Raw genomic sequence first — 15,281 nt, forward strand, 5'->3', positions numbered from 1 at the left:
CTGGGCAAGATGTCCCTTTTTTTCCGTACACTCTTTTTTGTCCTTGAGTGGTGATAACCGTGTCCTAAGTAGGTATCGTTTATTGGTCGAGATGACCCGAAGTCGACGTTCATGTAATCGCCTGTTCTGCGTCCGACCCGAGTAGGTTAATTTTATCCATTGCCTAGGTTCTGTGTTCACCTCCTGGAAGGGTGTTAAAAGTTGCTGCCTTGAAACCTGTCGTAGTTTCTTTTTGATCCGATTTTCAATGAGGTTCCTTTTGTATTCGTTTTTCTTGGCTGTTTCCAGGATGTAGCTCATTTCTTTATTTCTTCTCCCCTCTTGGAGCGGTGTTGTGACCATCTTGTGAATCATAAAGTTGAATGACGCCATCTTATGGTGGAAATTGGGTTTTTTTTTAAGTGTATGTGATGGTTCGTTGTGTCTGGGTCGGTTTCCTGTATATGTCGAATTCAAAGTCCCCTCTTTCCCGGTTTACTTTTAAGTCGAGGAATGGTATCTTCCCTTTTTTTTCGATCTCCATGGTGAAATCGATGTTCCTGTGTACCCGGTTGGGTTTTTAGAGGATTGTTCCTGCTTCTTCCCTTTTGATAATTGCTAATACATCGTCCACGTATCTGATCCAGAATCTCGGGAGTGCCTCAGTTTCTTCGAGTTCATTCTCCAGGTTCTCCATAAATACCTCGCATAGCAGCGGTAAGAGGGGGTTGCTCATTGTTGCCCCGGACGTTATTGCATAAAATTTATTCCTGAATGTGAAATAGGATTAACTCATGGACGTTTTTTTAGTTCTATCACTTTCTAAATACGCTTGCTTCAAAAATAAATGTTCGGACTAGAAATCGTTGCACTTCCACTCAACTGTCACTGGGTTGAAAAAATCTTTCGCTGTGAAAAACACGTACGACTTTGTCAAGAGGTAGATACAGATTGCAGGAGGAAGCTTGCTTCATTTTAATTGTGCACTTTTAAATGTCGATTGAGATATCAAATCGCTGCTTGGGTTTGATGGATGAATAGATTTCCTTTGAAAGTTCATTAGTCGAAGAAACTGGTCAGTCTATTTGCTTAACAAAAATGAAATAAAAACTCAAATTTTCATTCAATTTTTTTTTTTATTATTTTTCAATGTCGTTTTTATTCGTGTTCATTTTTTTATGATTTATAATTTGTTTAAAGTGATTTTTATAAATTTTCTAAAATTTTCCTATATTTTTTTTTTGTTATTCATTTTGTATTGTGTTTACTCTTTAAGTTTTTCATTCTCCACATTTCACTTTGTTGTTGTTCTTTCGCTTACTTAAATATTTTTCAGTGTATTTTAGTATTTTTTTTTTATTCTCTTGGTTTACTCATCCATCGGTTGATTTTAATATTCATTTCGTTTTGCTTTCAACTTTCATTTTTTTTTGTTTATTGTAAACATACTTTTGTGAGCGGTTTTGTATTACATAATTATTACATTTATGCAATCGGTTTGAATGTAATAGATGTAAATTGTTGTTTTATTTTATCTATCGCCATTCGATTTTGAATATGATTTGAGATAATATAACATCAGTAAAGAGTGCTTTGCATCCTGTTTTTTTTTTGCTGGTTTTTTTTTTATATGCTTCGAGGGTTCCTCGATGGGAGTAATATTTATTGTGTTTTTTTTTTGTGTGTGGGGTGTGTAAAGTTGAAGTGTTTACTTTTATAAGTTTTTTTTTATATTTTTAAGGTTTTTTCCCTTTTTCATTGAAATTCGTAAATGTAACAATTTTTTATATTTATTTTTTTTTTAATTTTTTCTCATTCTTCTCTTATTGTTTTTAGTTAATAATAATAGTTACTTGTGTTTTATTTTGCTGTTTTTTTGTTTTATTTTTAAAAATTATCTTTACAAAAAGGTGATTTCTAATAATATCATTTTTGTTTTAGTAATTTTATATAAGATTTTTTTTTGGAATTTTTTTCACTTAGTTTTTTTTTCTCAACGTTGTTTAAGTGGAAAATGTAATGAATTCGAATGTGTGTAGGTTGTGAATGTAACTAGGTTTATTTATTTTTTATGTTTCCTCGAATGCAGGATGTGATTTTCACTTTAAATCTTTTACACGCGCTTGTTTGAGAATTATTTATATTCAAATCATGGTTTTAGATGGGAGAAAGTAGGATATCTCTACCTTAAAGTTGAATACATCGCAAACAGAAAATAAAACTACAGGAAAGTATCAATAAATTTTCAGCGGAGTATCTGAAAAAAACTTTATCTTGAAATAAAGTGAAAATCACTCCAGCTTAATCGAGGACTATTTCTTTTCATTTCTAATAAATTAATTTAAGTATGAATCCTATTATTGTGTACTAAAATTTATTTAAATTCTTTTTATAATAGATTTAATTCGTTTTCACCTTTCTTGTGTTTATCTATAGTATCTAAAAGTAATCAATGATTAAAAAACTTTGTTTTGTTTCTCTAAATTATGTTTTTCCTTTCACATAATGTCCGGTTTAATTACTTCGTTGGAAAATAAACCAAAAAAAACACTTGTACCTCTCTTCAAACTTGAAATTAATAGAAAGATGAAATGAATTATCTGTGCTTCATTTGGGTTGTATTTTCCTGTTTATTTGTTGTCTAATCGGTAACTACAAATATGATTATAAGATGATTTCGTTATGATTTCCTAGTTAATCGTGGTAAAATTTTTGTTTAATATTCACCAAACCTTTTTTTATCGTTGAAAAGATAAGAGTGGAAAGTAGAGGTCATTACTTAGCTGCACATCAGGATTAATTTATGTATATATCCTCCTATGCTTTTTCGAAACAGCAAAGCATAGCAAGAGGATATTTGGCATTTTTGGTGTTTCTTTTAATAAATATCAACGAAATATTTGGAATAGTACTTGAATGACAAATAATGGGGTACGATGAACAAAATTGGAGAAAACGAAAAATGTAGGACAATTCTAAATAAAGCGCAATGACATATTTCTTAAGGCTTTTGAGTTGAGTAACGTCTATTATAAAAATGTTGTGGAAAAAGTAGAAGGCATTGCTTTAGAGATCAATAGGATTTTTGTACTTTATATTAATTTTTAATTTGCCCAATTTTTTTTAAATAATAAAAAGTTTTAATTTTAAAAGATATGTTACAAGTGGACCGTGCATTTTAGAAATTAAATAGAATTTAATTAACAAACTGACTTCTCAATATCAGGCTTTAACTGGAAAGTTATTAGAAATATGCTGAAGTTGATGATTTCATTTCGTACTAACAGCAACATTATATAGCATTTATATTTTTTAAAAATTATTTGGAGGGAAAACATAAATATATATTATTATTATAAATTAAATCCTTAGATAATACGTTTTACCAAATAAAAGCCTTACTATATGTCACTGTCAACCAACAATATTCAAACAATATTTTCGAATTGTAGTTCTTTCAAACAATAACAATAAATAAAATAAGACAATATAAATATGGCGGAAAACATCGCTAACATATATATTAACATTAATCTGTGCAATATTTCCCGATATTATTTTTCGTTTTCTATATAATGTATGCAATAAAATTTATTCTCTAGTTATATATATAATATATTCTTCACATTTTCCATTTTTCAACAAAAATCGAAAATTATTCCATTCAATTCCAACATGTTCTTTTTAGGTATTTATCTTCCAATTTACTTCTCATTCTGCTTTTCCTTTATATATTTATAATTTTCAAGTTCATTTCATATACACACACGTAGGTAGTTTCTCTTTGCATTTTATAGTAATTTAAATATTTTTTTCGTTTCTCAATTTGAAAAACGATAAAACATTTTAATTAAAATCATTCAACTGCTTTAGAAATAGTCATTTGAAAAATTTATAGAGGAATTTTAACGAGAAAATATGCTTTTTTTTTAAACTTTTCTTTGGTTTTTACATAAAATACAAAGTTTGATTTACTGAATAATTCAAACGATATTGTAGTAACTTACATAAATTGAAATTTAATAATAGAAATAATGGTTGTGGTTTTAAAACTGTCAGCAATATGATCTAGGGGTGGTTAGTAAATATGTTTCCACAGTGCGCGTTCCATTGCATATGTAAATTACTACATTTCTGTTTATTTTTTCATTCAAATTTATACATATGGTAGTTGATTTAACAATTATTTCTCTTAATTGAAACTATTTTTACGCGCGATCAGTCAATCCATATATACTTTTGAATTTATGAAACTATTGAGTACCTTTTGTCTTCGTCAATAATAAAATAGTTCAAAAATACAAAAAATGAGTAAATTTTCTTTGTTCTTTGAATATATATCATAATAATTGCAAAATAATTTTGGGCTGTTTATAGATAATTCGTAGAGAATATAAAAAGGTAATAAAGGTCAATATAAATCAATATTTATTGATTGGCATCTTGGATTGAATTTGTTGTCAGTTGGTATTACTATATTGAAAATTCTTAAAGAAGAGCCATTGAAATTTGCAATAAATAACAATTGTTTGCTTATATCTTAGTGAGATAAAAATTAGTGTTCATTTCAATATGAAATTAATACGATCATGATGATTTTTGATAATTTAAGCAAACAATATTATAAATAACAATTTTCAAAAGCCCTCTCAGAATGATTTATCTCTGAATTTTTCAAAATTTTATGATAGTATCTAAACCAGATGATGTTATATTATTATTCTTTTGTATTTAGTGCTTTTTCTTCTAAGTAAATAAAAGAAAGTACTATTAACTTCTTCTAATAATTTCTTTTCTTGTTCTGTTATCATTTTTTTTTCTTTATTTTTCATTCAATACTGACTTATTCCGCACATTTTCACTTTCTGCATTTCTGCTTAATAAATTCTCTATTTCATTTTAGGTATATCTATTTTGAATATTTGGGTTTATTTCTTTTTCATGGTTTTACTTAGATTCATCTTTGCGTGTTGTCGACTGTGCATCGCCTAAACTAATCATGTCTCGTGGTTTCCACACTGGGGACCCTACAATTAAAAGAAAAAAATATAAAAGTGGCCAAATTAGAATTGTTTGTTTTGCTCGTCCTTGATTCTAGAGGAGATTTTTTTTCCTTTGGTTTTGAAACTTTTTTTTTTGTTTGGTTTTAGTGAAAATTAAATATTAGAAATATCATTAAAATTAGGGTAAATTCTTAAGAAATAAAATATCATAAAAAATTGTAACTTAGTGACAGAAGAAAATCATTTTTAAAAATGGTTTTTATGTGAATATATTATCATTGGATTGTTTGCATAGTTCAAAGGTGCAAGGAAATTGGGTTTTGTTGTTTTTTTTTTTAGCTTGAAATGAATCAAATTTTCGGATTTAGAATGCAAATAAAAGTAAAATGTTGACATCGCTTTATGTACTTTTTGTCTATGTACTAATGCAGATACTTTTTTTTAAACGCTATAATGCAAATTTGACTAAAATTAATTACGTATGCTATATTTGGCAATCTCTATTGGTTTTTTTTAAAAATTTTTATTTGGAATACACTCGATGGAATATGCCAACATTTTGTCTCAACATTCCAGAATTATAAATGCAGGATATTTATACGGAAATTAAATTAATTATTCTATGGTTTACTGCTGATATATGTGTGTTGATATTACAAAGCTATGGATGAGTAAGTTTGAAAGATACGCCTCCAACTTGTGTAAGTACAAAATAAATTTCCAATCTGTTAGCTGCACTTTGATTTTCATTATATAATTTCGGGAGAAAATGCAGGAACCTGTAGATAACCATCATAATTCAACTTGACCAGCTTCCTTTTATCAACTAAGATTCCTACTTTTTAGACCGATCATGAGGCCTCATATTTTTTACCAGGGAAAACCCTGATTTGCCCTAGAAGAAGGTATAGGCTGTCTGCAAAATAATCGAGCTTGATTGATTGTTAAATTTGGAATATATAAGGCGGAGGGGCGTAGATGGACCTACGCATCCGAATTTCGCTCCAAGGTCCATTCAGTTTGTTACTTCTAACAAATTGTTGGTGTCTTGACATACGTTATCTTATATCAGGTGTACAAGCTTATATCCGCTGTTTGCTGACAGATGGAGTCGGTGATCAAGCTACTATGAGTACGCCATATTTTTTTTTAGTACGACATTTGCCAACAATTGTCAGTCCATATCATCAGCAATTTCATGCAAAAACAAATTTTTTCTCTTCAATAATTATGTCCAGTTTTTTTCCCGGAAATAAGCATTTGCGGGAAGTTTTAATTTTTTGCTTCAATTTGAAGAAATCAGTCGCTGAAACGCATCGAGTGCTTGTGGAGGCCTACGGCGATAATGCTCTATCGGAAACATCGTGCCGAGACTGGTTCCGTAGGTTCAAAGATGGCGATTTCGATCTGAGCGACAAGGGGCGCGAAAATTGGCCAAGAAAAGTTAAAGACCACGAATTGGAGGCTCTTTTGGACGAGAATCATACTCAAACGCAGAAAATGCTCGCCAAGCAATTAGGATTTTTCTCAACAAGCGATTTCCAAGCGCCTACATGCAATGGGTAAGGCTCAAAAGAATGGAAAATGGGTGCCGCATGAATTGAACGATAGGCAGATGGAGCGGCGCCAAAAAATATGCGAAATCTTGTTTGCCAGGCACAAAAGAAAGATGATTTTGCATCGAATTTTGACTGGCGACAAAAAGTGGATTTATGTCGAGAATCCTCAACGAAAAAATCATGGGTTGATGCCGCCCAACCAGCGACATCTTCTGCAAGACCAAATCGCTTCGGACGGAAGACGATGCTGTGGGTGTGGTGGGATCAGCTGGGTATTGTCTACTATGAACTGTTAACCAAGTGGCCGAGGAGAACCTCCATAGTGGTGGCACCGGGAGACGCTGTATCGCATTGGCTTGCCAGCCGTGATGCAGTAGGTGAATGCTCCAAAGGCTTAATCAGGGCGATCAGACCCGAGTCTGCATGGGGAGTCATCTGAAGTGGCAATTGGTCACGAAATCTTGCCAGGAGTATACTAGTACCACGGGAACCAGGATAGCCCTTGGACTCACATACTTCAGGAGAATTCCTGTTGCATGTGCGTACAGCTCGGTTGTTTGCGGTTGGTCCCCCAGTGGGAGCTTCATGGGGGTTGTGGTTGCGTTCAAGCGAACAGAGACCTTCGGGTCTCAGCGTGGTGTTGCGGGTGCCGTACTCTTTAGTTCGATAGAGATTTAGGTAGGTCCTGCATCCACCAGTATGAATGCTGAGCCATCGCTTGGTATAGACTGGCACCGTTGCTGCTTGTCACAGCGGGGCTCTGATTGTGGTCACAAAATCAATCCATGTCTTAAGAAGACCGTGGGATTAAGTCTCCATGACAGGTACTCACGTAAAACCCCCAAGGACTGACTGACTGTGAACTGTTGAAACTTGGTGAAATTTTCGATGCCCATCGTTATCACCAACAGCTCATCAAATTGCATCGTGCTCTGAATGAAAATCGGACATGAAAAGCTGATTTTCCTCTAAGATGCTGCTCCGTCACACACGTCGAAAAAAGTTCGAAACTGTTAGAAATGCTCAATTGGGGGATACTACCTCATCCTGCTTATTCACTAGACCTGGCCCCATCCGACTATCTTCTGTTGTCATCGATGGGCCATTCGCTCGCTGAGCAGCACTTCGATTCTTACGTAGACGTCTGAAAATGGCTTGATCAGTGGTTATGCTCGAAAGATCAACAATTTGATTGGCATGGTATCCATCAATTACGCAAGAGATGGAAAAATGTGTAGATAGCAAGGGTCAGCATTTTGAATAAAGTTGTTTTTGGTTCCTTTAAAAAAATGTGTTTTTCTAAAAAAAAAAACAGCGGATTTAAGTTTGCACACCTGGTATATCCGGGCAAGGTCTTTCCCGCTCATTTAGATCAAGTGACCTGCCTACTGCAGTGCATTGAGGCTGATTTTATTAATGGTGTGCATAAATCGCAATCAGAAAGAGAGAAGAGGAGGGGAAAAGGAGATGAAAGAGTGTAGGAGGAAAGGGAGGTGGTGGAAGGAAGTGGTGAGAGTAGAGAAGCAATAGATTCTTGATTTGCTAAAGGATTGAGGAAGCTAAGGATCCGTACACACTTGAGGCAGACCAGATTATTTGAGGAAAAACTTCTTCCCACTCCTTTTGATCCAAGGACATCCTGTTCTGGGCTAAGTTCCCAACTTTTTGAAAAAGTGACGACTGACGGCATCGTTCATGGCAGAAATAACTCATCAGCAGTTCTAGATGTTGATCAGTCCCTCATCTGCATTGCTCATGTCCGCTTGCGAATGTATATATGTAAAAGAGCGATTAACACCTGGAACCACTTTCAATCATGCTTTTGCCAAGATAGAGGTGAGGTAGCGTCTGAAGAGTTATCTCAGCCCTGGAGAAGTCGTTATTTTTTTAAATGGATCTTTATTGCAAAGGGAAGTATCGAAAATCTACGCAATTAGCTATGGTTTTCGATTGCTGGTGAAGAGCGGTTAACAAGCCAAATAAAAGCAAATGTGAAGTGGGAAGACCAAATAGAAATTGACATTCTTATTGTTAGGAATGAATGGCAACCAATGAATCAGGCTTTATATTTGGAAAGTAGGGATCAGAGGCTTGAACGGGCTTGAAGAGTTTGGCCAACAACATTTTTTTAAGAGAATAATAAAAACGTTCGAAAAAGGCGCCTAATTTGCAAAATAGCTGAAGATTGTCAAAGGATACTTGAGCATAACAGGGCACGCTAGAGTGACCTACTTAACAGAATCCCGGCGGAACTACTCCCAGTCTATACGGGCCAGCTAGAAGGACTTCTTTCCTTGTAAAGGCTTCACAGAAGCTGGTTAAGGAACACATGAGAGAAAGACTGGTATTGCAGGCCCACCATGCTTATTAATCAGGGAAATCCTGTGAGAAAGATTGCAATCATGTATCATCAATGATTTGTTTTTAGTAACAAAGTGACGCTTGGGGTAGACCTAGTAGATATAGCAAGGGCTTCCGATAATACTTCCTTTGAGTCTATGATATCAGTAGCCGAAAGACACAGTGCAGGAAATACTATGTGTAGGGTGTTAAGATCAATGCTGGGAGGCAGGTTAGCGCTTGCTCACTTAGGTGGCGATACCATGTACGTCGTTATGACTATGGAGTTCTGCTACCACTAGTAGGGGACCTTGTGCTAAGCAGGGCACGATATTAGGCCTAAGATGGGTTGCTGATATTATGTACTGTTGTTATGGAAAAAATCTTGCAGACGCTCTTAGAGCTTCTACAGCCAACTCTGTTTTTAAAGGAAGGCCAATATGATGGAGAAAATCTAACCATAAATTCCAAGAACACTAGTTTTTTTAGCCTGTATCATGCATCTGGAAGTGATATTTAATTCAAAACTTATTTGGGAGAAACATTTCGAGCGGGATATATATGGATATACCAAGTTCTCCTTAGTTATGAAGCCTGGTCAATGGGAGATCTGTGGAATGCTACAGAGGATTTACCCTGGCTCAAAAAATTCGTTTGTCTCTGCATTATGGGTGACATGTGCTGCAGATCCAAGGCGACAGTCCCAACCACCCATACCGTAAGAATTTGTGGGTGCCACCCATGCCATAAGGACGGGTGACCTGATAAGGGCAGTTGTATATGGAGTAGACCCGAAACGCGACGTAGGAGTCAACATACCACTACATTTTAGGTAGCAGGTACATATGTGATAAACCGGTATGCCAAAATGAGAGAAAGGAAGAATAAGTGTGCTAAAATCCATATCCACTCTGACAGCTAGGCAGCATTAAAAGTTATTGCATCACAATTTCCACCCTTAAAAGCTATTGCCTTATCTTAAACCCGAATTTAGCAAGGAAGAACAGGCGTGCTAAAATACATATTTTTTTTGACAGTCAGATAGTCGTAAAAACTATCGCCTTAGTTCAAACCAAACCTAAAGTGGTAGAGGAATGACAGAAATTGGGGCACTGACACCAACTACCCTACCCTACCCCAAAGTTTGTAACATACTATTCCACTGGCGACGAGTTTAAAATCCAGAAACAGTGAAACATAAGGTTTTGACCGAGACAATTTCAAGTTCCGGGCGACAGCTGCAAGATATGTAAAACTGTTTACCATTACCCATACCACTTACCTCACTCTGCAGAAATCTAGCATTAAATTGGTAACACAAAGGTAGTTTGTCAAAATATAATAGATTGTAGGAATTGGACGCCCTATTGAAAGTAATTCGTCAATAATCAGGCCAGTTGCCATTCACACCACCAGCAGTTACTTTTGTGGATCTTATGATTATGCCTTCTTTCGAGGAGCATACAGCTGCCTTACCACGGTCGAGTATGTCGTACGTTCACCAGAGGGTACGAGAGATTGTGACAATTGCCAGAGCGATCTCTGACGCACGGCCATGGAGATTTGACATACCACTTTGGATATTTGAAACCAAGCAAGTTTGAATCGAGATTTCTTTAAGAATTCAGCAACCAGATGCAATATAATCATTCTACCGCCAATGCTATGGTTGAGCATTTTCATCGTTAGCTCAGAGCAGAAATTCGCTGTAACGATAGCGAATCTGCGAAGCTTGGAAGGAAGACATGAGGGTAATCGTTGCGGAGATGGTGCATGGTCAACTATTATGCCTAGTAGGAGAAATTTTTGATTCACGGTCCAACAAGGAGTAATTATGCACACACAATTTCAATAACAAGCCAAGAATACTTTTTCGAATGTTAACCATTAACTCGGTGAATGGTGGTCGACAAGACATTAAAACGGTTTACGCATTCATTGTCCTGGCGACTATAATCAATTCTCTATGAAGGTTGGAAGGAATCACTCCAATAATTCCTCGTATTCGGGTCCTTATCGGGTGATTAATTTTTTAAGCATTTTAGTTTTAAATAATGTCGTCGGACGAAACACCATGGTGTCCACCGGTCGACTTAGATCCTCATACCCGGTGGCCGAGAATATCGAAGGGGCATGACTTATAAAGAGAATTCTTCTAGTAACTAGTAGCTCTTCTGATGCATGGAAAGGAAAGGTCAGGCGTTATTTACTTTTCCTGGATGGAGGTGCTAACTGTGGCTGGACCATTCCTTGGTTAGACGGAAATATCGCTGCCGAATAGTTAAAAAACGGCCATAGCCACAGAAGCTGGACTTTAAAATCAATATGGACAACATGTCCGCAATCAAGGCATATTCCGACGCACTATCTCATGCAGGTCCTGAGGAAAGGAGTGAAAAAATATGGCGAAAAATTAGGGATGATATCCCGAGTGCAGTTAAAAAGACCCTTCGGCATATAGGCCATGATATCTGCCTAGAAGCGATTAACAAAAAAAATGGTCCTTACGACTCCTAACCGAAAGACGAACCCGTGCCAGAGAATACAAGTATAACGCTAAGAATATTTGCAAATAGGAACAACGACAGTTTAATAACAAAAAAATTTTACACTTGACGACAGCTTGAAAGAGCAGAGAGCACAGAGAGAGGATAGGTTTAAACCGCGAACCAACGTTTGTAGAGTTCAGAATGGCAACATCATCAGCGACGCGACTCAAATAAAAGCAAGATGGATTAAGTATTTTCAAGACCTCTTGAACCCAACAACGGCATCATTCCACCCCTTTGTCATTCCAGATGCACGAAGTAAAGGCAGCTTTGTCTAAACTAAAATCACATAAGGCTCTCGTTGAATGCGAGTGAAGTGGGGCTCAGGGTCAATGAATCCAAAATGGAATACCTGACCCATACTCGAAAGACAGCTGGTAGTATCCAGAACATTGCAATGGGTGAGCATAATTTCAAACTGCTGGATCAATTCCTTTACCTAGGAGTTCTACTATCGAGGACGGAAACGAAAAACCTGAAATCCAAAGGCGAGCTACTGTGCATAAAGTATTTTATGCGCTCCTCTCCATCCGAGAAAAGTACACAATACACACTGCGTATACTCGAAAAAAAAACCCCGCGCTGACTCTACAGACCATCATTGATCCATCGGTAAAGAATCCTGAGTTATAACCTTGCAACAGGCAGCCGGTCTTCAACTTTGTTCTGGTTGGAAAGTCCACAACAAAGTTTCTCGTGAAGTTCAGCTTGCGTGTGGCATAGTCCATGGGGAATGCTCAGATTTCCCGAGGTACTTTGTCTAGGATGTTACTGTGGCTATAGGACTTTGCTGCCCAATATCTGGACTAACATAGTCTGACGTCACTGCATGCTGCAACGTATTTAATGTGGAGGTCTAGTTGGGAGGAGGTGCATTGAGAACATCTGCCGGGCATGATTGCAGAGCCCCAGTGGCACCTGTATACGCGGTTCTTTGAATCCTATTAAGCTTCAACCTATCGTATTTTTTTACCGGACGTTAGGATCAGACGCACTATAGCGGTGATCACTCAGAGAACCATCCTCGGCCGGAGAGCCCATTTCTTCGCAAAGGTTCTCTTGCAGAAATAGAAGGCCTTGTTAACCTTCAGTTCTATGTTCAATCTCCAATTTAGCTTTGTATTCAGGGTTACACCCAGATACTTTACATTGGAGGAAAGAGCCAATCTTTGCTCATTCAGCCATGGTAGGTGGAATTCAGATATCTCTGTCTTGGTGGTGAATAGCATCAGTTGCGTTTTGTTTGGGTTTATGCCGAGTCCGTATTTTGCGGCCCACATGCACACCTTTCTCAACGCTTCTTCCATGATGTTGCTCATAATGGACGGAAATACCCTTGACACTAATATCACCAAGTCGTCGGTATACGCAACAACCTTCACCCCGCTGTTGTCTAATATGCGTAAAATTACGTCCATCACTATTAACCACCGGAGCGATGGCGCCACCCTGGGGCGTGCCTCTGTTTAGAGTTCTGGTCAAGTGGTTGTCTCTCAGATTCGACTGGATTATCCTAGAACTTAGATATCCCTCCAATCGAATACGGGTCAAGGCTTCCTTGATGGCGTTGGTACTAACATTGTTGAAAGCTCCCTTTATATGCAAGAAGACAGGTAGAGTATACTGCTTGTACTGCAGCGACAGCTCAACCGTGCCAATTATCTCGTGGAGGGCGGTTTCTGTGGATTTTCCTTTGAGATAGGCATGCTGGGACTAAGATAAGGGTGTTCTCTCTATAATCGTCCTTAAGTGGATGTCCAGGATGCGCTCTAGGGTCTTCAGAACGAAAGTTCTTTGCGCACTCATACCGCGCCTGCCTGCTTTCGGTATAAAAACCACTCGTGCGCATCTCCAGGACTGTGGTACGTATCCTAAAGAGATGCAGCTCCGGTAAATCTCAATAAGCCACGGCACAATCCTTTCCTATTGCTTCTGTAGCATGGCTGGCATTATGCCATCTGGGTCTGGAAATTTATATGCAGAGAGGGTGTTTATAGCCCAGCCGATCTTATCCTTGGTAATTACCGATTTGATAGTCTCGCACAGCTGGCTTGGCCGCAAACTCTCCAAGCAAGGTTCTGATTCACAGTCCTCCTCGCGGGAAAATGTGTTTGAACCAGCAGCTCCAAGGTTTCAGTAGAAGATTCCATCCATCCTTGGACAGAATCTTACTGAGCCTCGCAGATTTACTGGTGCTTTCAATGTTCTAACAATATTCCAACCAAGACCGCCTTTTGGCGGTCCTAATGGCCGATTTGTATTTGTTCAGGTAGTCCTTGTATGGCTGCATATATTTATGCCTGTAGCAGATGTTGAAGATTTCCATGATCATCTTCCTGAGGCTGGAAAGATCGTCATTCCATCACGCAGTGTCTTCTTGCTGTATTTAGCAGGGAACGAGACTTTAAAGGTGGTATCGAATGCCTTTTCCAGAGCCCCGGCCTTTTCGTCTTTTCCAACTGTGATCTGAGAAGGATCTCTGGTCAGACAGTTTTCAGTTCTCCACCATAACAATCCCATTGTCGGTTATTAGGGTAATATCAAGGACCTCCTCTCAACCGTCACAATTCTCCGAGCTGGGGAAATGGAACGTTGGTGTACTGCCTCTGTTACACACCGATAGGTTTGGAGTAATAATGGAATCAAAGAGTGACACACATCTCTCGTTGATTTCCGAGCTGCCCCAAAGCGTATGTCTTGCATTGGCGTCGTAGCCTATCAACAGGTTGGCCTTCTTTGTTGCTATGGTGTTCGTCAGATGTTGTTGTTCTTCTGGAGAGCTGATCGCTCGTGAGCCATGTAAGCCGAGGAAATATACACGCTTTCTGCCTCCGCCCGCTCCAGCTTAACCACGACTAGGTCGCTGGAATTCAGGTCCGGACACAGAAAAGCGTGCGTCTTCCTCGCGAGAATACATGCTCTAGGTCTGTCTCGGTCAGCGTCTCCTGTGCTATGGAATAAATTAAAATATTTGCTTTGGAGCCCTTTTATTTATCTGCGTTACGCGTTGCGTGGGGGGGTTTGTCATTCCCCGTCAGACCATCGATTGCCATTTTCTCCAACAGCTCGTCGGCGGCGTTGATTGCATCTAGGTTGTCGTCCGGTTTTGAGGAGCGGCACACTTTTACCTTTGTGTTCCTGACTCTGAACCGCACTTTATAGTCGACCTTTTCTAGTGCCTCCAGGCACTCTTCGTTTTACGGAGTAGAAAGGTTGGCTGTTTGTCTGGGATTCCTCCTCCTTTATAACAACCCAATTGTCCATGAGAATCATGTGATTTTGAAGACGCAGGGATTGGATGCGCTTGCCCTTATCCATGCGGATCTTCGGCAACCAGATGCAAGCGACCGGTTTGCTGGAAATTTCATCGTAAGGGATGACATTGAGCTTTACGCCCTCCCAGGCGTCGCTGATCTTAGCGACGCACGAACCGAGAAAGTCCATAGAGAATTGGTCCTCACAAGCTATAACGTGGAACCCATGGACCACCTGAGAGGAATCAAAGCAGGAGATGAATCCCGCGTGTTTGCCTTCGGTGCCCAGAAGATGCTCAATGACCATCTCCGACAGCCTAGCCTCAACGCTGGTTCACACCTCCGGCGCTAGTTTGCGCGAGCGGAATTACCATCCGTCAGCGCCACACGTAAGTGGCTCCTGGCCACGTCGGTGAAAGATTTCGCAATTCGTGGCCTGTCGGCTGACAGTTGTTGCGTACTTCTCTTCAGATGTTGCTTTTGCCCACTCTGCTCCGCTTGTGACCTTGCTCGACCTCGTCTTGAGATCGATTGCATTTCAGAGCGATGAGCTATGCCTTCTGCTTGTCTGTTAGGTGTTTTTTGTTGTATTCCTCA

The 15,281-nt window shown here is 38.3% G+C and overlaps 1 protein-coding gene across 1 annotated transcript in view; it reads right to left on the reverse strand.

Moving 5' to 3' along the window:
* Positions 1 to 1,305: 1,305 nt before the first annotated feature.
* The window catches only part of LOC119650445, an 809,140-nt gene continuing 795,164 nt past the window's right edge, over positions 1,306 to 15,281 (reverse strand). The window contains exon 33 of the mRNA XM_038053300.1: positions 1,306 to 5,006. Coding sequence (XP_037909228.1) covers positions 4,927 to 5,006 — 80 coding nt within the window. The 3' untranslated portion in view covers positions 1,306 to 4,926. The remainder of the gene's footprint in view (positions 5,007 to 15,281) is intronic.

The sequence above is a fragment of the Hermetia illucens genome, chromosome 2 (assembly GCF_905115235.1).
Source record: "Hermetia illucens chromosome 2, iHerIll2.2.curated.20191125, whole genome shotgun sequence".
Lineage (NCBI taxonomy): Eukaryota > Metazoa > Arthropoda > Insecta > Diptera > Stratiomyidae > Hermetia > Hermetia illucens.